Source organism: Garra rufa, chromosome 23, assembly GCF_049309525.1.
Source record: "Garra rufa chromosome 23, GarRuf1.0, whole genome shotgun sequence".
In the NCBI taxonomy this organism is placed as follows: domain Eukaryota; kingdom Metazoa; phylum Chordata; class Actinopteri; order Cypriniformes; family Cyprinidae; genus Garra; species Garra rufa.
In genome coordinates, this window is record NC_133383.1 from 1,315,247 (window position 1) to 1,339,495 (window position 24,249).

The 24,249-nt window shown below is 43.1% G+C and overlaps 1 protein-coding gene across 1 annotated transcript in view; it reads left to right on the plus strand.

Annotated features, from left to right (window-relative positions):
• Window positions 1-23,015, plus strand: part of arvcfa (ARVCF delta catenin family member a) — a 50,852-nt gene extending 27,837 nt beyond the window's left edge. The window contains exons 10-17 of the mRNA XM_073829457.1: window positions 786-913; window positions 14,714-14,864; window positions 14,944-15,136; window positions 15,341-15,452; window positions 15,561-15,648; window positions 21,420-21,496; window positions 22,152-22,255; window positions 22,398-23,015. Coding sequence (XP_073685558.1) covers window positions 786-913; window positions 14,714-14,864; window positions 14,944-15,136; window positions 15,341-15,452; window positions 15,561-15,648; window positions 21,420-21,496; window positions 22,152-22,244 — 842 coding nt within the window. The 3' untranslated portion in view covers window positions 22,245-22,255; window positions 22,398-23,015. The remainder of the gene's footprint in view (window positions 1-785; window positions 914-14,713; window positions 14,865-14,943; window positions 15,137-15,340; window positions 15,453-15,560; window positions 15,649-21,419; window positions 21,497-22,151; window positions 22,256-22,397) is intronic.
• The last annotated feature ends 1,234 nt before the right edge of the window (window positions 23,016-24,249 follow it).

Sequence of the window (24,249 nt, forward strand, 5' to 3'; positions counted from 1 at the left end):
ATAAAAAATCAAAGTAATGAATACAGTAATAAGAGCTTGTGGAAAATGTAATCAATTGTTATAAAAAATACTGCAATGCAATGGAGAAAAAAACTTAACAGTGCTAAAAACAGTCTTTAATTTCTTTATTCAATATGTATTTCTTTTCTTATGATTTTGGGGTGAAATGTGAGTTTTCATGGGTTTAAGATGCAGTATGTTTCTCAGTATGAGCTGCACATGTTTATTTGAGGAGGAAGGTCTGATGATCTGCTGGCAGGAGGATTGTTAGATGTGTGTTTGACTCACTGATGTGAATGAAGAATCACTGCAGTAACGGAGAGAGATGCTGTTAGTATGACAGACACGTTCTCTTGTATAAAATCCCTAAAGCCTCACGTGATCATCTCTGCTTTTCAGTCGGGATCAGACTCCGAATCCAGTTCGACTCTAGAGGATCAGTTACAGAGTCTTGAATCTTTTGTTTCAGGTGTGACTGCAGATTTACTATTCAGTGCTGTTTACTAACTCCAGCATCACCAGAACTAGTGCTCAGAGTGATCTGAACAAACCTCTGACATTAAATATTAAACTTCAGCGTGTAGCTCGTCCTGCAGCACTCAAGAAAACCTCTCAAAACATCAGTAAAAGCCTGTCGACCAGCGCTCACGTGTCTTAAAATAATGCAGAACCCTAGTTCTTACAGCATTTGGTCTTCACGTCACACGTTCCCATTTCACATGTATTTTAGATGATTGCATGAAGTGCCTCATGCATGATTCATGCTAATAGGAATGTTTCTGCAGGCCTGGAGCTTCTGTACCAGCCGGAGGTGGTCCGACTCTACCTGTCGCTTCTCAAGCTGAGCCAGAATCACAACACGCTGGAGGCGGCGGCCGGAGCCCTGCAGAACCTGTCAGCCGGACATTGGGCTGTGAGTCACACCAGACACTGAGCAACTGATCGTCTGTAACTGCACTGCACCGCGTCACAACATCTAAATGCTGTCTTCCCCTGACGCGACAAAGCATTGCTTATCATTTGAACTTTGTGTCAGTATGCCATAAATATTTGTCGTGTCGCAGCGTGGGCACATCCAGTATAGACAGTGTTACTGATAATAATGGGTTCTATAATATTTTGTCACATCACCGCTTGTGTAGACAACGTGTAGACAGCGTATGACTGTCCATAACTGACCATCTGTGACTGTCTATAGCTGATTGTCACTGACCGTCTTCAACTGGCCATCTGCAACTGTCTGTAGCTGACTGTCTGTAACTGACATCTGTGACTGACTGTCTGTAACTAACCATCTGCGACTGACTGTCTGTAACTGACGTCTGTAAATGACCATCTGCAACTGACCATCTGGGACTATCTGAAACTGACTGCAACTGTCTGTAACTGACCATCTGAAACTGACTGCAACTGAGTGTCTGTAACTGACCATCTGAGACTATCTGTAACTGAGTGTCTGTAACTGACCATCTGAGACTATCTGTAACTGAGTGTCTGTAACTGACCATCTGAGACTATCTGTAACTGAGTGTCTGTAACTGACCATCTGAGACTATCTGCAACTGACTGTCTGTAACTGACCATCTGAGACTATCTGAAACTGACTGCAACTGTCTGTAACTGACCATCTGAAACTGACTGCAACTGTCTGTAACTGACCATCTGAGACTATCTGAAACTGACTGTCTGTAACTGACCATCTGAGACTATCTGAAACTGACTGTCTGTAACTGACCATCTGAGACTATCTGCAACTGACTGTCTGTAACTGACCATCTGAGACTATCTGAAACTGACTGCAACTGTCTGTAACTGACCATCTGAAACTGACTGCAACTGTCTGTAACTGACCATCTGAGACTATCTGAAACTGACTGTCTGTAACTGACCATCTGAGACTATCTGTAACTGAGTGTCTGTAACTGACCATCTGAGACTATCTGTAACTGAGTGTCTGTAACTGACCATCTGAAACTGACCATCTGAGACTATCTGTAACTGAGTGTCTGTAACTGACCATCTGAAACTGACCATCTGAGACTATCTGTAACTGAGTGTCTGTAACTGACCATCTGAGACTATCTGCAACTGACTGTCTGTAACTGACCATCTGAGACTATCTGAAACTGACTGCAACTGTCTGTAACTGACCATCTGAAACTGACTGCAACTGTCTGTAACTGACCATCTGAGACTATCTGCAACTGACTGTCTGTAACTGACCATCTGAGACTATCTGAAACTGACTGCAACTGTCTGTAACTGACCATCTGAAACTGACTGCAACTGTCTGTAACTGACCATCTGAGACTATCTGAAACTGACTGTCTGTAACTGACCATCTGAGACTATCTGAAACTGACTGCAACTGTCTGTAACTGACCATCTGAAACTGACTGCAACTGTCTGTAACTGACCATCTGAGACTATCTGAAACTGACTGCAACTGTCTGAAACTGACCATCTGAGACTATCTGTAACTGAGTGTCTGTAACTGACCATCTGAGACTATCTGTAACTGACTGCAACTGTCTGTAACTGACCATCTGAGACTATCTGAAACTGACTGCAACTGTCTGTAACTGACCATCTGAGACTATCTGAAACTGACTGCAACTGTCTGTAACTGACCATCTGAAACTGACTGCAACTGTCTGAAACTGACCATCTGAGACTATCTGAAACTGACTGCAACTGTCTGAAACTGACCATCTGAGACTATCTGTAACTGAGTGTCTGTAACTGACCATCTGAGACTATCTGCAACTGACTGTCTGTAACTGACCATCTGAGACTATCTGTAACTGAGTGTCTGTAACTGACCATCTGAGACTATCTGTAACTGAGTGTCTGTAACTGACCATCTGAGACTATCTGCAACTGACTGTCTGTAACTGACCATCTGAGACTATCTGAAACTGACTGCAACTGTCTGTAACTGACCATCTGAGACTATCTGAAACTGACTGCAACTGTCTGTAACTGACCATCTGAGACTATCTGAAACTGACTGCAACTGTCTGAAACTGACCATCTGAGACTATCTGTAACTGAGTGTCTGTAACTGACCATCTGAGACTATCTGCAACTGACTGTCTGTAACTGACCATCTGAGACTATCTGAAACTGACTGCAACTGTCTGTAACTGACCATCTGAGACTATCTGAAACTGACTGCAACTGTCTGTAACTGACCATCTGAGACTATCTGAAACTGACTGCAACTGTCTGAAACTGACCATCTGAGACTATCTGTAACTGAGTGTCTGTAACTGACCATCTGAGACTATCTGAAACTGACTGCAACTGTCTGTAACTGACCATCTGAGACTATCTGAAACTGACTGCAACTGTCTGTAACTGACCATCTGTGACTGTCTATAGCTGATTGTCACTGACCGTCTTCAACTGGCCATCTGCAACTGTCTGTAGCTGACTGTCTGTAACTGACTGTCTGTAACTGACATCTGCGACTGACTGTCTGTAACTGACATCTGCGACTGACTGTCTGTAAATGACCATCTGCAACTGACCATCTGGGACTATCTGCAACTGACTGTATGTAACTGACCATCTGGGACTATCTGAAACTGACTGCAACTGTCTGTAACTGACCATCTGAAACTGACCATCTGAGACTATCTGTAACTGAGTGTCTGTAACTGACCATCTGAGACTATCTGCAACTGACTGTCTGTAACTGACCATCTGAGACTATCTGAAACTGACTGCAACTGTCTGTAACTGACCATCTGAGACTATCTGAAACTGACTGCAACTGTCTCTAACTGACCATCTGTGACTGTCTATAGCTGATTGTCACTGACCGTCTTCAACTGGCCATCTGCAACTGTCTGTAGCTGACTGTCTGTAACTGACATATGTGACTGACTGTCTGTAACTAACCATCTGCAACTGACTGTCTGTAACTGACATCTGCGACTGACTGTCTGTAACTGACATCTGCGACTGACTGTCTGTAAATGACCATCTGCAACTGACCATCTGGGACTATCTGCAACTGACTGTATGTAACTGACCATCTGGGACTATCTGAAACTGACTGCAACTGTCTGTAACTGACCATCTGAGACTATCTGAAACTGACTGCAACTGTCTGTAACTGACCATCTGTGACTGTCTATAGCTGATTGTCACTGACCGTCTTCAACTGGCCATCTGCAACTGTCTGTAGCTGACTGTCTGTAACTGACATATGTGACTGACTGTCTGTAACTAACCATCTGCAACTGACTGTCTGTAACTGACATCTGCGACTGACTGTCTGTAACTGACATCTGCGACTGACTGTCTGTAAATGACCATCTGCAACTGACCATCTGGGACTATCTGCAACTGACTGTATGTAACTGACCATCTGGGACTATCTGAAACTGACTGCAACTGTCTGTAACTGACCATTTGAAACTGACCATCTGAGACTATCTGTAAATGAGTGTCTGTAACTGACCATCTGAAACTGACCATCTGGGACTATCTGCAACTGACTGTATGTAACTGACCATCTGGGACTATCTGAAACTGACTGCAACTGTCTGTAACTGACCATCTGAAACTGACCATCTGAGACTATCTGTAACTGAGTGTCTGTAACTGACCATCTGAGACTATCTGCAACTGAGTGTCTGTAACTGACCATCTGAAACTGACCATCTGAGACTATCTACAACTGACTGTCTGTAACTGACCATCTGAAACTGACCATCTGAGACTATCTGCAACTGACTGTATGTAACTGACCATCTGAGACTATCTGCAACTGACTGTCTGTAAATGACCATCTGAGACTATCTGTAACTGAGTGTCTGTAACTGACCATCTGAGACTATCTGTAACTGACCATCTGAGACTATCTGCAACTGACTGTCTGTAAATGACCATCTGAGACTATCTGCAACTGACTGTCTGTGAATGACCATCTGAAACTGACCATCTGAGACTATCTGAAACTGACTGCAACTGTCTGTAACTGACCATCTGAAACTGACCATCTGAGACTATCTGTAACTGAGTGTCTGTAACTGACCATCTGAGACTATCTGCAACTGACTGTCTGTAAATGACCATCTGAGACTATCTGCAACTGACTGTCTGTAAATGACCATCTGAGACTATCTGCAACTGACTGTCTGTAAATGACCATCTGCAACTGACCATCTGGGACTATCTGAAACTGACTGCAACTGTCTGTAACTGACCATCTGAAACTGACCATCTGAGACTATCTGTAACTGAGTGTCTGTAACTGACCATCTGGGACTATCTGCAACTGACTGTATGTAACTGACCATCTGAGACTATCTGCAACTGACTGTATGTAACTGACCATCTGAGACGATCTGCAACTGACTGTCTGTAAATGACCATCTGCAACTGACCATCTGGGACTATCTGAAACTGACTGCAACTGTCTGTAACTGACCATCTGAAACTGACCATCTGAGACTATCTGTAACTGAGTGTCTGTAACTGACCATCTGAAACTGACCATCTGAGACTATCTGCAACTGACTGTATGTAACTGACCATCTGAGACTATCTGCAACTGACTGTCTGTAAATGACCATCTGAAACTGACCATCTGAGACTATCTGTAACTGACTGTCTGTAACTGACCATCTGAGACTATCTGGAACTGACTGTCTGTAAATGACCATCTGAAACTGACCATCTGAGACTATCTGTAACTGACTGTTTGTAACTGACCATCTGAAACTGACCATCTGAGACTATCTGCAACTGACTGTCTGTAACTGACCATCTGAGACTATCTGCAACTGACTTTTTGTAACTGACCATCTGAGACTATCTGCAACTGACTGACTGCAACTGACCATCTGAGATTATCTGTGACTGACTGTCTGAAACTGACCATCTGCAACTGTTTGTAACCAACTTTCTGTAACTGACCATCTTCTTCTGTAAATAGCCATCTGCGACTGACTGTCTGTAACTGACGTCTGTAAATGACGTCTGCAACTGACCAGTGTTGTTTTCGTCAACAATGACGATGACGAAATCATTTCGTTGACGCCACTTTTTTTCATGACGATAATGAGACGATGACGAGATAAAAATGGCTCGTTGATGACTAAAACATGACGAGACGTGTGTGAGTTTTCGTTGACGAGACGAGAATAGATGAAAATGTTAGTGGGTGGTCCGTCCGACGTTTAAAATGCATGACATTTCTGCTTATTGTGCATGGCAATTAAAACCGAAAAAGTATATGCCGCTATGGCAAGCCGTTTTAGCATTAAATACTCTTTGCCATACTAGTATGGCAAGCCGTTTTAGCATTATATGCTTGTTTGGTTACGCTCAACACGTCACATTGTTGTCACTCAGACAGACAGACCATTAACCATGATGGCGGCAGTTTGCACACAGGGTGGTCGCAAACGGTGAGAGGACCTATGGGTGTATTTCAAATATGTCTTTTATGTCTAAAACCATTCCTTCATTATTGTAATTATTGGTGAAAATAGACGATCCGGAAGCTCACATTGTGTTGAACTATAGATCTGCTATTTTCACAACTTATAAGTGACACTACCAAACAGCAAAATACTTACTGACCTACATTAATTTGTTAAAAGACTTTTCCCCCTTTTTTTGACTAAAACTAGACTAAAACCTTTTTGACTTTTTGTCGACTAAAATTGGACTAAAACTATCACATTTAGAAGTGACTAAAATTTGACTAAAACTAATAAGCATTTTAGTCCAAAAGACTAAGACTAAATCTAAGATGGTTGTCAAAAACAACACTGCAACTGACCATCTGCGACTGACTGTCTGTAACTGACCATCTGCAACTGACTGTCTGTCACTGACCATCTGCAACTGACTGTCTGTAACTGACCATCTGCAACTGACTGTCTGTCACTGACCATCTGCAACTGACTGTCTGTCACTGACCATCTGCAACTGTCTGTAACTGACCATCTGCAACTGGCTGTCTGTCACTGACCATCTGCAACTGACTGTCTGTAACTGACCATCTGCAACTGACTGTCTGTCACTGACCATCTGCAACTGACTGTCTGTCACTGACCATCTGCAACTGTCTGTAACTGACCATCTGCAACTGGATGTCTGTCACTGACCATCTGCAACGGACTGTCTGTAACTGACCATCTGCAACTGACTGTCTGTCACTGACCATCTGCAACTAATCATCTTCAACTGACTGTCTGTCACTGACCATCTGCAACTGACCATCTTCAACTGACTGTAACTGACCATCTGCAACTGACCATCTGCAACTGACTGTAACTGACCATCTGCAACTGACTGTCTGTCACTGACCATCTGCAACTGACTGTCTGTCACTGACCATCTGCAACTGACTGTCTGTCACTGACCATCTGCAACTGGCTGTCTGTCACTGACCATCTGCAACTGGCTGTCTGTCACTGACCATCTGCAACTGACTGTCTGTCACTGACCATCTGCAACTGACCATCTTCAACTGACTGTAACTGACCATCTGCAACTGACTGTCTGTCACTGACCATCTGCAACTGACCATCTGCAACTGACTGTAACTGACCATCTGCAACTGACTGTCTGTCACTGACCATCTGCAACTGACTGTCTGTCACTGACCATCTGCAACTGACTGTCTGTCACTGACCATCTGCAACTGGCTGTCTGTCACTGACCATCTGCAACTGACTGTCTGTCACTGACCATCTGCAACTGACTGTCACTGACCATCTGCAACTGACCATCTTCAACTGACTGTCTGTCACTGACCATCTGCAACTGACTGTCACTGACCATCTGCAACTGACTGTCTGTCACTGACCATCTGCGACTGGCTGTCTGTCACTGACCATCTGCGACTGACTGTCTGTCACTGACCATCTGCAACTGACTGTCTGTCACTGACCATCTGCAACTGACTGTCTGTCACTGACCATCTGCAACTGACTGTCTGTCACTGACCATCTGCAACTGGCTGTCTGTCACTGACCATCTGCAACTGTCTGTCTGTCACTGACCATCTGCAACTGTCTGTCTGTCACTGACCATCTGCAACTGACTGTCTGTCACTGACCATCTGCAACTGACTGTCTGTCACTGACCATCTGCAACTGGCTGTCTGTCACTGACCATCTGCAACTAGCTGTCTGTCACTGACCATCTGCAACTGGCTGTCTGTCACTGACCATCTGCAACTAGCTGTCTGTCACTGACCATCTGCAACTGGCTGTCTGTCACTGACCATCTGCAACTGACTGTCTGTCACTGACCATCTGCAACTGACTGTCTGTCACTGACCATCTGCAACTGGCTGTCTGTCACTGACCATCTGCAACTAGCTGTCTGTCACTGACCATCTGCAACTGACCATCTTCAACTGACTGTCTGTCACTGACCATCTGCAACTGACTGTCACTGACCATCTGCAACTGACTGTCTGTCACTGACCATCTGCGACTGGCTGTCTGTCACTGACCATCTGCGACTGACTGTCACTGACCATCTGCAACTGACTGTCTGTCACTGACCATCTGCAACTGACTGTCTGTCACTGACCATCTGCAACTGGCTGTCTGTCACTGACCATCTGCAACTGGCTGTCTGTCACTGACCATCTGCAACTGTCTGTCTGTCACTGACCATCTGCAACTGACTGTCTGTCACTGACCATCTGCAACTGACTGTCTGTCACTGACCATCTGCAACTGGCTGTCTGTCACTGACCATCTGCAACTAGCTGTCTGTCACTGACCATCTGCAACTGGCTGTCTGTCACTGACCATCTGCAACTGACTGTCTGTCACTGACCATCTGCAACTGACTGTCTGTCACTGACCATCTGCAACTGGCTGTCTGTCACTGACCATCTGCAACTAGCTGTCTGTCACTGACCATCTGCAACGGACTGTCTGTCACTGACCATCTGCAACTGGCTGTCTGTCACTGACCATCTGCAACTGGCTGTCTGTAACTGACCATCTGCAACTGACTGTCTGTAACTGACCATCTGCAACTGACTGTCACTGACCATCTGCAACTGACTGTCACTGACCATCTGCAACTGACTGTCTGTCACTGACCATCTGCAACTGACTGTCTGTCACTGACCATCTCCAACTGACTGTCTGTAACTGACCATTTGCAACTGACTGTCTGTAACTAACCATCTGCAACTGACTGTCTGTATCTAACCATCTGCAACTGACTGTCTGTCACTGACCATCTGCAACTGGCTGTCTGTCACTGACCATCTGCAACTGACTGTCTGTAACTGACCATCTGCAACTGACTGTCTGTCACTGACCATCTGCAACTGACTGTCTGTCACTGACCATCTCCAACTGACTGTCTGTAACTGACCATTTGCAACTGACTGTCTGTAACTAACCATCTGCAACTGACTGTCTGTATCTAACCATCTGCAACTGACTGTCTGTCACTGACCATCTGCAACTGACTGTCTGTCACTGACCATCTGCAACTAATCATCTTCAACTGACTGTCTGTCACTGACCATCTGCAACTGACCATCTTCAACTGACTGTAACTGACCATCTGCAACTGACTGTCTGTCACTGACCATCTGCAACTGACCATCTGCAACTGACTGTAACTGACCATCTGCAACTGACTGTCTGTCACTGACCATCTGCAACTGACTGTCTGTCACTGACCATCTGCAACTGACTGTCTGTCACTGACCATCTGCAACTGGCTGTCTGTCACTGACCATCTGCAACTGACTGTCTGTCACTGACCATCTGCAACTGACCATCTTCAACTGACTGTAACTGACCATCTGCAACTGACTGTCTGTCACTGACCATCTGCAACTGACTGTCTGTCACTGACCATCTGCAACTGACTGTCTGTCACTGACCATCTGCAACTGGCTGTCTGTCACTGACCATCTGCAACTGACTGACTGTCACTGACCATCTGCAACTGACCATCTTCAACTGACTGTCTGTCACTGACCATCTGCAACTGACTGTCTGTCACTGACTGTCTGTCACTGACCATCTGCAACTGACTGTCTGTCACTGACCATCTGCAACTGACTGTCTGTCACTGACCATCTGCAACTGACTGTCTGTCACTGACCATCTGCAACTGACTGTCTGTCACTGACCATCTGCAACTGACTGACTGTCACTGACCATCTGCAACTGACCATCTTCAACTGACTGTCTGTCACTGACCATCTGCAACTGACTGTCACTGACCATCTGCAACTGACTGTCTGTCACTGACCATCTGCGACTGGCTGTCTGTCACTGACCATCTGCAACTGTCTGTCTGTCACTGACCATCTGCAACTGACTGTCTGTCACTGACCGTCTGTCACTGACCATCTGCAACTGGCTGTCTGTCACTGACCATCTGCAACTAGCTGTCTGTCACTGACCATCTGCAACTGGCTGTCTGTCACTGACCATCTGCAACTAGCTGTCTGTCACTGACCATCTGCAACTGACTGTCTGTAACTGACCATCTGCAACTGACTGTCTGTCACTGACCATCTGCAACTGGCTGTCTGTCACTGACCATCTGCAACTGACTGTCTGTCACTGACCATCTGCAACTGACTGTCTGTCACTGACCATCTGCAACTGGCTGTCTGTCACTGACCATCTGCAACTAGCTGTCTGTCACTGACCATCTGCAACTGACTGTCTGTCACTGACCATCTGCAACTGGCTGTCTGTCACTGACCATCTGCAACTGGCTGTCTGTAACTGACCATCTGCAACTGACTGTCTGTAACTGACCATCTGCAACTGACTGTCACTGACCATCTGCAACTGACTGTCTGTAACTGACCATCTGCAACTGACTGTCTGTAACTGACCATCTGCAACTGACTGTCTGTCACTGACCATCTGCAACTGACTGTCTGTAACTAACCATCTGCAACTGACTGTCTGTAACTAACCATCTGCAACTGACTGTCTGTCACTGACCATCTGCAACTGACTGTCTGTCACTGACCATCTGCAACTGGCTGTCTGTCACTGACCATCTGCAACTGACTGTCTGTCACTGACCATCTGCAACTGACTGTCTGTCACTGACCATCTGCAACTGGCTGTCTGTCACTGACCATCTGCAACTGACTGTCTGTCACTGACCATCTGCAACTGGCTGTCTGTCACTGACCATCTGCAACTGACTGTCTGTAACTGACCATCTGCAACTGGCTGTCTGTCACTGACCATCTGCAACTGACTGTCTGTCACTGACCATCTGCAACTGACTGTCTGTCACTGACCATCTGCAACTGGCTGTCTGTCACTGACCATCTGCAACTGACTGTCTGTAACTGACCATCTGCAACTGACTGTCTGTAACTGACCATCTGCAACTGACTGTCTGTCACTGACCATCTGCAACTGACTGTCTGTCACTGACCATCTGCAACTGACTGTCTGTCACTGACCATCTGCAACTGGCTGTCTGTCACTGACCATCTGCAACTGGCTGTCTGTCACTGACCATCTGCAACTGGCTGTCTGTCACTGACCATCTGCAACTGACTGTCTGTCACTGACCATCTGCAACTGACTGTCTGTCACTGACCATCTGCAACTGACTGTCTGTCACTGACCATCTGCAACTGGCTGTCTGTCACTGACCATCTGCAACTGGCTGTCTGTAACTGACCATCTGCAACTGGCTGTCTGTCACTGACCATCTGCAACTGGCTGTCTGTCACTGACCATCTGCAACTGGCTGTCTGTCACTGACCATCTGCAACTGACTGTCTGTCACTGACCATCTGCAACTGGCTGTCTGTAACTGACCATCTGCAACTGGCTGTCTGTCACTGACCATCTGCAACTGACTGTCTGTCACTGACCATCTCCAACTGACTGTCTGTAACTGACCATCTGCAACTGACTGTCTGTAACTAACCATCTGCAACTGACTGTCTGTAACTAACCATCTGCAACTGACTGTCTGTCACTGACCATCTGCAACTGACTGTCTGTCACTGACCATCTGCAACTGACTGTCTGTCACTGACCATCTGCAACTGGCTGTCTGTCACTGACCATCTGCAACTAGCTGTCTGTAACTGACCATCTGCAACTGGCTGTCTGTAACTGACCATCTGCAACTAGCTGTCTGTCACTGACCATCTGCAACTGACTGTCTGCAACTGACCATCTTCAACTGACTGTCTGTAACTGACCATCTGCAACTGTCTGTCTGTCACTGACCATCTCCAACTGACTGTCTGAAACTGACCATCTGCAACTGACTGTCTGAAACTGACCATCTACAACTGTTTGTAACCAACTTTCTGTAACTGACCATCTTCTTCTGTAAATAGCCATCTGTGACCGTCTGTAACTGACCATCTGCGACTGACTGTCTGTAACTGACGTCTGTAAATGATGTCTGCAACTGACCATCTGCGACTGTCTGTAACTGACGTCTGTAAATGATGTCTGCAACTGACCATCTGCGACTGTCTGTAACTGACCATCTTCAACTGACCATCTGCGACTTTCCGGCTTTAACTGATAATCTGTGACTGTCTGCAACTGACCATCTGAGACTATCTGCGACTGACTGCAACTGACCATCTGAGACTATCTGCGACTGACTGTCTGAAACTTACCATCTGCAACTGTTTGTAACCAACTTTCTGTAACTGACCATTTTCTTCTGTAAATAGCCATCTGTGACTGTCTGTAACTGACCGTCTGCGACTGACTGTCTGTAACTGACGTCTGTAAATGATGTCTGCAACTGACCATCTGCGACTGACCATCTGTGACTGTCTGTAACTGACGTCTGTAACTGACCGTCTGCGACTGACCATCTGTGACTGACGTCTGTAACTGACTGTCTGTAACTGACCATCTGCAACTGTTTTTAAAGGGATAGTTCACCCAAAAATGAAATTTTTATGTTTATCTGCTTACCTTTCATTCCTCAGCAGAACACAAACAAAGATTTTTAATGAAAACCGGTGCAGTCTGACAGCCAAATAATGGACGTGGATGGGCACCAGACCTTTAAAACTAAACAAAAACATGCACAGACAAATCCAAATTACACCCTGCGGCTCGTAACGATACATTGATGTCTTAAGACACGAAACGATCGTTTTTTGCGAGAAACTGAACAGTATTTATATCATTTTTTACCTTTGATACACAGCCACGTCTATCTGTCCTGAGCACGAGCTTGTCATCCGATTCGTTACATGTGAATGCGCTCTGCCGTAGTTTATGCAAACGCCGGAAGCGATCTGTCACTCATTGTTTACACAGTGCACAGAGATTGTGAGTATAGCGGCTATTCAAAATGGTAATTACTTGCGCTTATCCTGATTGTTCAAACCAATTTAAAGCTAAAAGATTATGTTTGCTTGCGCAAACTCATCCGGGACTTTTCACAGATTTCCCCTTACGGCGTTTGCATATTCTACGCCTGAGCGTGTACACGTTTAACGATCCGGATGATAAAATCGTGCTCAGGACAGATGGACGTGGCTGTGTATCAAAGGTAAAAAAATATATAAATACTGTTCAGTTTCTCGCAAAAAACGATCGTTTCGTGTCTTAAGACATCAATGTATCATCATGAGTCGCAGGGTGTAATTTGGATTTGTCTGTGCATGTTTTTGTTTAGTTTTAAAGGTCTGGTGCCCATCCACATCCATTATTTGGCTGGCAGTCTGCACTGGTTTTCGTTAAAAATCTTCGTTTGTGTTCTGCTGAGGAAACAAAGTCACCTACATCTTGGATGCCCTGGGGGTAAGCAGATAAACATAAAATTTTCATTTTTGGGTGAACTATCTCTTTAACCAACTGTCTGTAACTGACCATCTTCGTCTTTAAATAGCCATCTGCGACTGTCTGTAACTGTCTGTCTTCAACTGACCATCTGCAACTGCATGTAAGTGACTGTCTGTAAATGAGGGTCTTCAACTGACCATCTGTGACTGTCTGTAACTGTCTGTCTGTAACTGACCATCTGCAACTGACTGTCACTGAGCATCTTCAAGTGACCATCTGTGACTAACTAAATATCTGTACCATCTGCAATATCTGACCATCTGCAACTTACTGGCTTCAACTGATAATCAGTGACTGTAACTGACCATTTGAGACTATCTGCGACTGACTGTCTGTAACTGACCATCTGCAACTGACTGACTGTTTATTACAGACTGTCTGTAAAAGGCCATCTGCCTGTCTGTAACTGTCTGCAACTGACCACCTATAGCTGACCATCTGTGACTGACTGTCTGTAACCATTTTAGTTTAGTTTAACTTAATGTACTAAAAAAAGATTGTCTAAAGTAGACTATTTTTTAAATTAATAGTTAATACACAATGATACACAATTTGTGTGCAGAAATCAGACCGTTTCATTTATGTATGACTGACAAATATGCATCACATTAAGTTTATTAGTTTCTTTGTGTTATAACTGTGTCCAAATGCATGGAAATTATGTATGCAATTTAAATACATAAATACTTAACGTAGGCCTATTTTTTGAACAGTATTATTGATTTAAGAAAAAAACATTTGAAACCATAACTAAGATGACTTGTAGAGTGCCTGTGCATGTTTTACTCTCCAGATTAACTGTTTAAAATACAAACTTTAAATTACTATACAGAGCAGTAAAGCATGAATCAAAGCCTCTTAATTAAACAATGTCTTGGTTTTCTCAGTGGTCCAATTATATCCGAGCGACGGTGCGTAAGGAGAAGGGTCTGCCGGTGCTGGTGGAGCTGCTGCACTCGGATGCTGATAAAGTGGTGCGAGCGATCGCCATCGCGCTCAGAAACCTCGCCATCGACCACAAGAACAAAGATCTCATCGGTAAGATCCAGAGCAGCAGCTTCACTCTGACCTTCTCCATGTGATGCTGAGGCTGACGGTCTCTCTGCTGCCCGCTCAGGGAGTTACGCCATGAGGGATCTGGTCAGTAACCTGCCCTGCGGCCAGCAGCGACCTGCCAAGAACCTGGAGGGAGACACGGTGGTGGCTGTCCTGAACACCATCCTGGAGATTGTCTCTGAGAACCTGGAGAATGCCAGATTCCTCATCCAGGGACAGGGAATACAGAAACTGGTCTCAATCAACAGAACCAGGTGACGACCTGGAACCGAGCCACAAACCGCATAGTGACCATTCAGAAAACCTTAGCAGTGCCATAGCAACATGGTAAAATCCACTCAGAACACCTTAGCAACCCCATAGTGACAGCGAACACATTTGTCCTGAATAAATGTAAAGCTGCAGTTTATTAGTCTGATCAGGATGTTTTCTGTCTTGTTGATCTGTGAATTTGTCAGCCAATCGGTGCGCGAGACCAAAGCTGCGTCACACATCCTGCAGACGGTTTGGGCCTATAAGGATCTTCGACACACGCTGTGTAAGGCCGGCTGGAACAAAACACACTTCAAGGTAACGGCAGTTAAAGAGGGTCGGATCAATTCGTGTTTCACAGCCGTACTTATGAAATGAATTTCAGAAAGCGTTGTGCTAATGATGACTATCGATCCTGTGTTTCAGCCAGCAGTCTCCGGCCTGCCAAAAAAACAGAAGAATGCCAAACAGGGGAATGATGACATCACACTGCCCTTAATGGAGAAAAACCAAGGTCACTGATTCCTGCCGTTTGAATGCGGCTGCATTAATGAGAATGACAGAAGTGCTGTGCCTTCAACAACCTCGTTATGCAAGCTTTTCAGTGTTAGAATTAAGTGTGTGTGCTTGAGTGTGTTTTATGGACTAATGCAGTCGTGTGCGTGTGTGTGTGTGTGTGTTTTATGAACTTATTGCAGTGATATGTGTGTTTAAGCACTAATGCGTGTGTTACGAACTAATGCAGTAAAGTGTGTTTTAAGCACTAATGCAGTGATGTGTGTGTGTGTTATGAACTAATGCAGTGATGTGTGTGTGTGTTATGAACTAATGCAGTCATGTGCGTGTGTGTGTGTGTGTGTGTGTTTTATGAACTTATTGCAGTGATATGTGTGTTTAAGCACTAATGCGTGTGTTACGAACTAATGCAGTAAAGTGTGTTTTAAGCACTAATGCAGTGATGTGTGTGCGTGTGTTATGAACTAATGCAGTGATGTGTGTGTGTGTGTTACGAACTAATGCAGTGATGTGTGTGTGTGTTACGAACTAATGCAGTGATGTGTGTGTGTGTTACGAACTAATGCAGTGATGTGTGTGTGTGTTACGAACTAATGCAGTGATGTGTGTGTGTGTTACGAACTAATGCAGTGATGTGTGTGTGTGTTACGAACTAATGCAGTGATGTGTGTGTGTGTTACGAACTAATGCAGTGATGTGTGTGTGTGTTACGAACTAATGCAGTGATGTGTGTGTGTGTTACGAACTAATGCAGTGATGTGTGTGTGTGTTACGAACTAATGCAGTGATGTGTGTGTGTGTTATGAACTAATGCAGTGATGTGTGTGTGTTATGAACTAATGCAGTAAAGTGTGTTTTAAGCACTAATGCAGTGATGTGTGTGTGTGTGTGTGTTATGAACTAATGCAGTGATGTGTGTGTGTGTTATGAACTAATGCAGTCATGTGCGTGTGTGTGTGTGTGTGTGTGTTTTATGAACTTATTGCAGTGATATGTGTGTTTAAGCACTAATGCGTGTGTTACGAACTAATGCAGTAAAGTGTGTTTTAAGCACTAATGCAGTGATGTGTGTGCGTGTGTTATGAACTAATGCAGTGATGTGTGTGTGTGTGTGTTACGAACTAATGCAGTGATGTGTGTGTGTGTTACGAACTAATGCAGTGATGTGTGTGTGTGTTACGAACTAATGCAGTGATGTGTGTGTGTGTTACGAACTAATGCAGTGATGTGTGTGTGTGTTACGAACTAATGCAGTGATGTGTGTGTGTGTGTTACGAACTAATGCAGTGATGTGTGTGTGTGTTACGAACTAATGCAGTGATGTGTGTGTGTGTTACGAACTAATGCAGTGATGTGTGTGTGTGTTACGAACTAATGCAGTGATGTGTGTGTGTGTTACGAACTAATGCAGTGATGTGTGTGTGTGTTATGAACTAATGCAGTGATGTGTGTGTGTTATGAACTAATGCAGTAAAGTGTGTTTTAAGCACTAATGCAGTGATGTGTGTGTGTGTGTGTTATGAACTAATGCAGTGATGTGTGTGTGTGTTATGAACTAATGCAGTCATGTGCGTGTGTGTGTGTGTGTGTGTGTGTGTTTTATGAACTTATTGCAGTGATATGTGTGTTTAAGCACTAATGCGTGTGTTACGAACTAATGCAGTAAAGTGTGTTTTAAGCACTAATGCAGTGATGTGTGTGTGTGTTATGAACTAATGCAGTGATGTGTGTGTGTGTGTTACGAACTAATGCAGTGATGTGTGTGTGTGTTACGAACTAATGCAGTGATGTGTGTGTGTGTTACGAACTAATGCAGTGATGTGTGTGTGTGTTATGAACTAATGCAGTGATGTGTGTGTGTTATGAACTAATGCAGTAAAGTGTGTTTTAAGCACTAATGCAGTGATGTGTGTGTGTGTGTTATGAACTAATGCAGTAAAGTGTGTTTTAAGCACTAATGCAGTGATGTGTGTGTGTGTTACGAACTAATGCAGTAAAGTGTGTTTTAAGCACTAATGCAGTGATGTGTGTGTGTGTTATGAACTAATGCAGTGATGTGTGTGTGTGTTATGAACTAATGCAGTGATGTGTGTGTGTGTTACGAACTAATGCAGTGATGTGTGTGTGTGTTATGAACTAATGCAGTGATGTGTGTGTGTGTTACGAACTAATGCAGTGATGTGTGTGTGTGTGTTATGAACTAATGCAGTGATGTGTGTGTGTGTGTGTGTGTTACGAACTAATGCAGTGATGTGTGTGTGTGTGTGTTATGAACTAATGCAGTGATGTGTGTGCGTGTTATGAACTAATGCAGTGATGTGTGTGTGTGTGTGTGTGTGTGTTATGAACTAATGCAGTGATGTGTGTGTGTGTTACGAACTAATGCAGTGATGTGTGTGTGTGTTATGAACTAATGCAGTGATGTGTGTGTGTTACGAACTAATGCAGTGATGTGTGTGTGTTATGAACTAATGCAGTGATGTGTGTGTGTGTTACGAACTAATGCAGTGATGTGTGTGTGTTATGAACTAATGCAGTGATGTGTGTGTGTGTGTTATGAACTAATGCAGTGATGTGTGTGTGTGTTACGAACTAATGCAGTGATGTGTGTGTGTGTGTTACGAACTAATGCAGTGATGTGTGTGTGTGTTATGAACTAATGCAGTGATGTGTGTGTGTGTGTTACGAACTAATGCAGTGATGTGTGTGTGTGTGTTATGAACTAATGCAGTGATGTGTGTGTGTGTGTGTGTGTGTGTGTGTGTGTGTGTGTGTTATGAACTAATGCAGTGATGTGTGTGTGTTATGAACTAATGCAGTGATGTGTGTGTGTGTGTTATGAACTAATGCAGTGATGTGTGTGTGTGTTACGAACTAATGCAGTGATGTGTGTGTGTGTGTTACGAACTAATGCAGTGATGTGTGTGTGTGTGTTACGAACTAATGCAGTGATGTGTGTGTGTGTGTTATGAACTAATGCAGTGATGTGTGTGTGTGTGTGTGTGTGTGTTATGAACTAATGCAGTGATGTGTGTGTGTTACGAACTAATGCAGTGATGTGTGTGTGTGTGTGTTACAAACTAATGCAGTGATGTGTGTGTGTGTTACGAACTAATGCAGTGATGTGTGTGTGTTATGAACTAATGCAGTGATGTGTGTGTGTGTTATGAACTAATGCAGTGATGTGTGTGTGTGTTACGAACTAATGCAGTGATGTGTGTGTGTGTGTGTGTGTGTTATGAACTAATGCAGTGATGTGTGTGTGTTACGAACTAATGCAGTGATGTGTGTGTGTGTTACGAACTAATGCAGTGATGTGTGTGTGTGTGTGTGTGTTACGAACTAATGCAGTGATGTGTGTGTGTGTGTTACGAACTAATGCAGTGATGTGTGTGTGTGTGTTATGAACTAATGCAGTGATGTGTGTGTGTGTGTGTGTGTGTTACGAACTAATGCAGTGATGTGTGTGTGTTACGAACTAATGCAGTGATGTGTGTGTGTGTTACGAACTAATGCAGTGATGTGTGTGTGTGTTACGAACTAATGCAGTGATGTGTGTGTGTGTTATGAACTAATGCAGTGATGTGTGTGTGTGTGTGTGTGTTATGAACTAATGCAGTGATGTGTGTGTGTTTTATGGACTAATGCAGTCATGTGCGTGTGTGTGTTTTATGAACTTATTGCAGTGATATGTGTGTTTAAGCACTAATGCGTGTGTTACGAACTAATGCAGTAAAGTGTGTTTTAAGCACTAATGCAGTGATGTGTGTGTGTGTGTTATGAACTAATGCAGTGATGTGTGTGTGTGTTACGAACTAATGCAGTGATGTGTGTGTGTGTGTGTTATGAACTAATGCAGTGATGTGTGTGTGTGTTATGAAATAATGCAGTGATGTGTGTGTGTTATGAACTAATGCAGTGATGTGTGTGTGTGTGTGTGTGTGTGTGTGTGTGTGTGTGTGTGTGTGTGTGTGTGTGTGTGTTACGAACTAATGCAGTGATGTGTGTGTGTGTGTGTGTGTGTGTGTTATGAACTAATGCAGTGATGTGTGTGTGTGTTACGAACTAATGCAGTGATGTGTGTGTGTGTGTGTGTGTGTGTGTGTGTGTGTGTGTGTGTGTGTGTGTGTGTGTGTGTTATGAACTAATGCAGTGATGTGTGTGTGTGTGTGTGTGTGTGTGTGTGTTATGAACTAATGCAGTGATGTTTGTGTGTGTTATGAACTAATGCAGTGATGTGTGTGTGTGTGTGTGTGTGTGTGTGTGTGTGTGTGTGTGTGTGTTATGAACTAATGCAGTGATGTGTGTGTGTGTGTGTGTGTGTGTGTGTGTGTGTGTGTGTGTGTGTGTGTGTGTGTGTGTGTGTGTTATGAACTAATGCAGTGATGTGTGTGTGTGTTATGAACTAATGCAGTGATGTGTGTGCGTGTTATGAACTAATGCAGTGATGTGTGTGTGTGTGTTATGAACTAATGCAGTGGTGTGTGTGTGTGTTACGAACTAATGCAGTGATGTGTGTGTGTGTGTGTGTGTGTGTGTTACAAACTAATGCAGTGATGTGTGTGTGTGTTATGAACTAATGTAGTGATGTGTGTGTGTGTTATGAACTAATGCAGTGATGTGTGTGTGTTACGAACTAATGCAGTGATGTGTGTGTGTTATGAACTAATGCAGTGATGTGTGTGTGTTATGAACTAATGCAGTGATGTGTGTGTGTTATGAACTAATGCAGTGATGTGTGTGTGTTACGAACTAATGCAGTGATGTGTGTGTGTTATGAACTAATGCAGTGATGTGTGTGTGTTATGAACTAATGCAGTGATGTGTGTGTGTTATGAACTAATGCAGTGATGTGTGTGTGTTATGAACTAATGCAGTGATGTGTGTGTGTTATGAACTAATGCAGTGATGTGTGTGTGTTATGAACTAATGCAGTGATGTGTGTGTGTGTGTGTGTGTGTGTGTGTGTGTTATGAACTAATGCAGTGATGTGTGTGTGTTACAAACTAATGCAGTGATGTGTGTGTGTGTTACGAACTAATGCAGTGATGTGTGTGTGTGTTATGAACTAATGCAGTGATGTGTGTGTGTTACGAACTAATGCAGTGATGTGTGTGTGTTACAAACTAATGCAGTGATGTGTGTGTGTTACAAACTAATGCAGTGATGTGTGTGTGTGTTATGAACTAATGCAGTGATGTGTGTGTGTGTGTGTGTTACGAACTAATGCAGTGATGTGTGTGTGTTACAAACTAATGCAGTGATGTGTGTGTGTGTTACGAACTAATGCAGTGATGTGTGTGTGTTACGAACTAATGCAGTGATGTGTGTGTGTTACGAACTAATGCAGTGATGTGTGTGTGTGTTATGAACTAATGCAGTGATGTGTGTGTGTGTTATGAACTAATGCAGTGATGTGTGTGTGTTACAAACTAATGCAGTGATGTGTGTGTGTGTTATGAACTAATGCAGTGATGTGTGTGTGTGTGTGTGTGTGTTATGAACTAATGCAGTGATGTGTGTGTGTGTGTGTGTGTGTGTTATGAACTAATGCAGTGATGTGTGTGTGTGTGTGTGTGTGTTACGAACTAATGCAGTGATGTGTGTGTGTGTTACGAACTAATGCAGTGATGTGTGTGTGTGTGTTACGAACTAATGCAGTGATGTGTGTGTGTTATGAACTAATGCAGTGATGTGTGTTACGAACTAATGCAGTGATGTGTGTGTGTTATGCACTAATGCATTGATGTGTTTCTGTTTCCTCTGCAGATGGATACTGCACCGTTGATCAGGCAGAGCGAGCAGCAGACGCTCCGTGTCACATGATCGAACGAGAATCTTTTCAGGTCAATGACCATCATGTGTCCGGGTCATTTCTGTTACTCAGAAACTTTTTATTCATGTAAAATTTATTCATATAGAAGATTAAAATCTCTGTGGCTGCTCAAATGCAGGGAAATGAAATAAGAAGTAAAATAAGAATTTGATGAAAATGTGCTCATCCTCAGACCATCCAAGATTAGAATGAGATTGTTTCTTCATCAGATTTATAGAAATGTGTCATTCCATCACTGTCTCACCAGTGGATCCTCTGGAGTGAATGGGTGCCGTCAGAATGAGAGTCCAAACAGCTGATAAAAACATCACAATAATCCACAAGTAATCCACACCACTCCAGTCCATCAGTTAACATCTGGAGAAGACAAACGCTAAAACAAATCCATCATCAGCCGTTTAGACTCTCATTCTGACGGCACCCATTCACTGCAGAGGATCCATTGGTGAGCAAGTGATGGAATGACACGTTTCTACAAATCTGATGAACAAACTCACTCTTCTACATCTTGGATGAACTGAGGGTAAGTAGATTTACTTAAGCTTTTCATTTTTGGGTGATAAAATGTACTGCAGACTAGAAATGACTCTGTAAAAAACTGAAACAGAAATCTATAACAGACATAGCTGCTTTATGATGACTTTATGACATTGAATGTGTTTCAGGGTGTGAATGATAAGAGGCATTTCATCAGGACCAGCAGGCCAGCGGTCGGTTTAGTGGAGCGAACGCCGCAGCCGCTGGACTCATGGGTCTGATCCGGCTCACGGTAAACCACATGATCATGAACCACTTTAGCTTCTTTTCATTTGTCAGTGAATCCATAAAGGACAGTTGCTGGTTTATGTCTTTGTATCATCTAATTAAAATGTAATCGAATATTGACTTGAACTCTTGATTCATTTTCATAGGTTGGAGATCCACTTTCAGACCTGCATTTAGACTGACATTATCAGCCTTCAGCACAATTCACCACAGAATCAACCAAGAAAAATCCAACATATCATAGCTGTTCATGTCCACAATGACGACCCGTGCTAAAAAGAGCTGGAGGAATCGTGTCCGCCCCGTCTGAAAGTGGAATTTGACTCTTTGCTGCTTTGGCAATCTTCACTGTTAAACTCAAGATTCATAATGATGTGACGAGTCATTTATTAATTGTTTAACACCTGATTATACATCATATTATGATCTTGTGTTGTTTCTATTGCTTATTTTTTGTTGATGAGTCTCTAAATTGTATAATAGTGTTTCAATCACACGGACCATTTCAGTTCTATATCTAACGTTTTATGCATAAAAGAAAGATTTAAGAATATTCATAGGTTATTGGAACTGGAAAAACAGAAATTGTACTTAATATAGGCTATATCAGAGAATATATCAGATTTTAACGCATTCATACTAAATTTGTTTCATAACATCAGTGATTTAATGGCTTGAAAATAAACATCAGAGTTTTATCTCTTCTTAATAAATCTATTTCGTCATGCATCTAACAGAAAATAAATAAAATTCAATCAAACGTATTCTTGCTTCGTGGCAAATTTCATGTCGCAAGCTTTAAAGCTGTTGTGCATTCGAATGTTCTGAGCGATTCGAAAGAAAAGAGTCAGAAGCGTTTTTTGAAAGTGCATCGCATCGGTTACAGAATCACTGAAGCTTCAGATGCTGATCAGCAGAAATGACTGAAAATCATCGATCACAGATGGAGAAGAGCAAAACCAACGCGAAGAGAAACACAGGTGCGTGAGGCCCAGTATTCATTCATATTCACTTTTAACGTTCTTTGTATGATTTGCAACTTGATCGTGTGCATTCATGCATATGTGCATTCAGAACAGTTTCAGTGTATTTTAACTTATGGCAATTGGGTAAGGGTGAAGGATTGATTTTACACCCTTGAAAATCATAGCAAGCGATGTTTGAAAACTATACAGTAGTTTCTGAAATAGGAGACCAAACAACAGATTCACGAGTTCATCCAAATTTAACAAAAAGTTTATGGACGTAATTATAATATAAGCCAGTTGCTGTTTTTGTCTCTTCTGAGGAAAATTCAAAAGACATTTTGATCTGATTTATTTAATGTTAAACTAAATTTCACATTTACATGGCTCTAAACCTCTCTTTATTCAAAGTTGATCTAGACAAGTTCGTAGGAACTAACCAAAGTTCTGTTAATCCTGAAGCAGTAAAAAAAACATTACTATCATGGTAAGCATGAATTAACCATTAACCGTGGTTTTGCTACACTAACCATAGTTTAACCATGATATCTGTAGTAAAACTGTGGTTACAGATACAAATAAAACAGGGTTATTACACTTTTACTATAATAAAACCAAATGGCTAATTTTGTAGGGATTTGTGTATTTCGTTATTTCTTTGTTTTGTTTTTATAACTGTACTGCCTTAAGGTTTTGATGTTTTGCACTGTTTAATAAAACACTGAAGTCTCGATCGATCTGAATCAAATGATTCGCGAATTGCACAGAATAACCAAATGATCTAATGATTTGCGAACTGAATCAAATGATTCGCGAACCGTGCACAATGTCCCAAATTGAATCAAATGATTCGCGTATTGCACAGAATATCCTGAAATGAATCAAATGATTTGCGAACTGAATCAAATGATTCGCTAACCGCGCACAATGTCCCAAAATGAATCAAATAATTCGCGAATTGCACAGAATATCCTGAAATGAATCAAATGGTTTGCGAACTGAATCAAATGATTTGCGAACCGCGCACAATGTC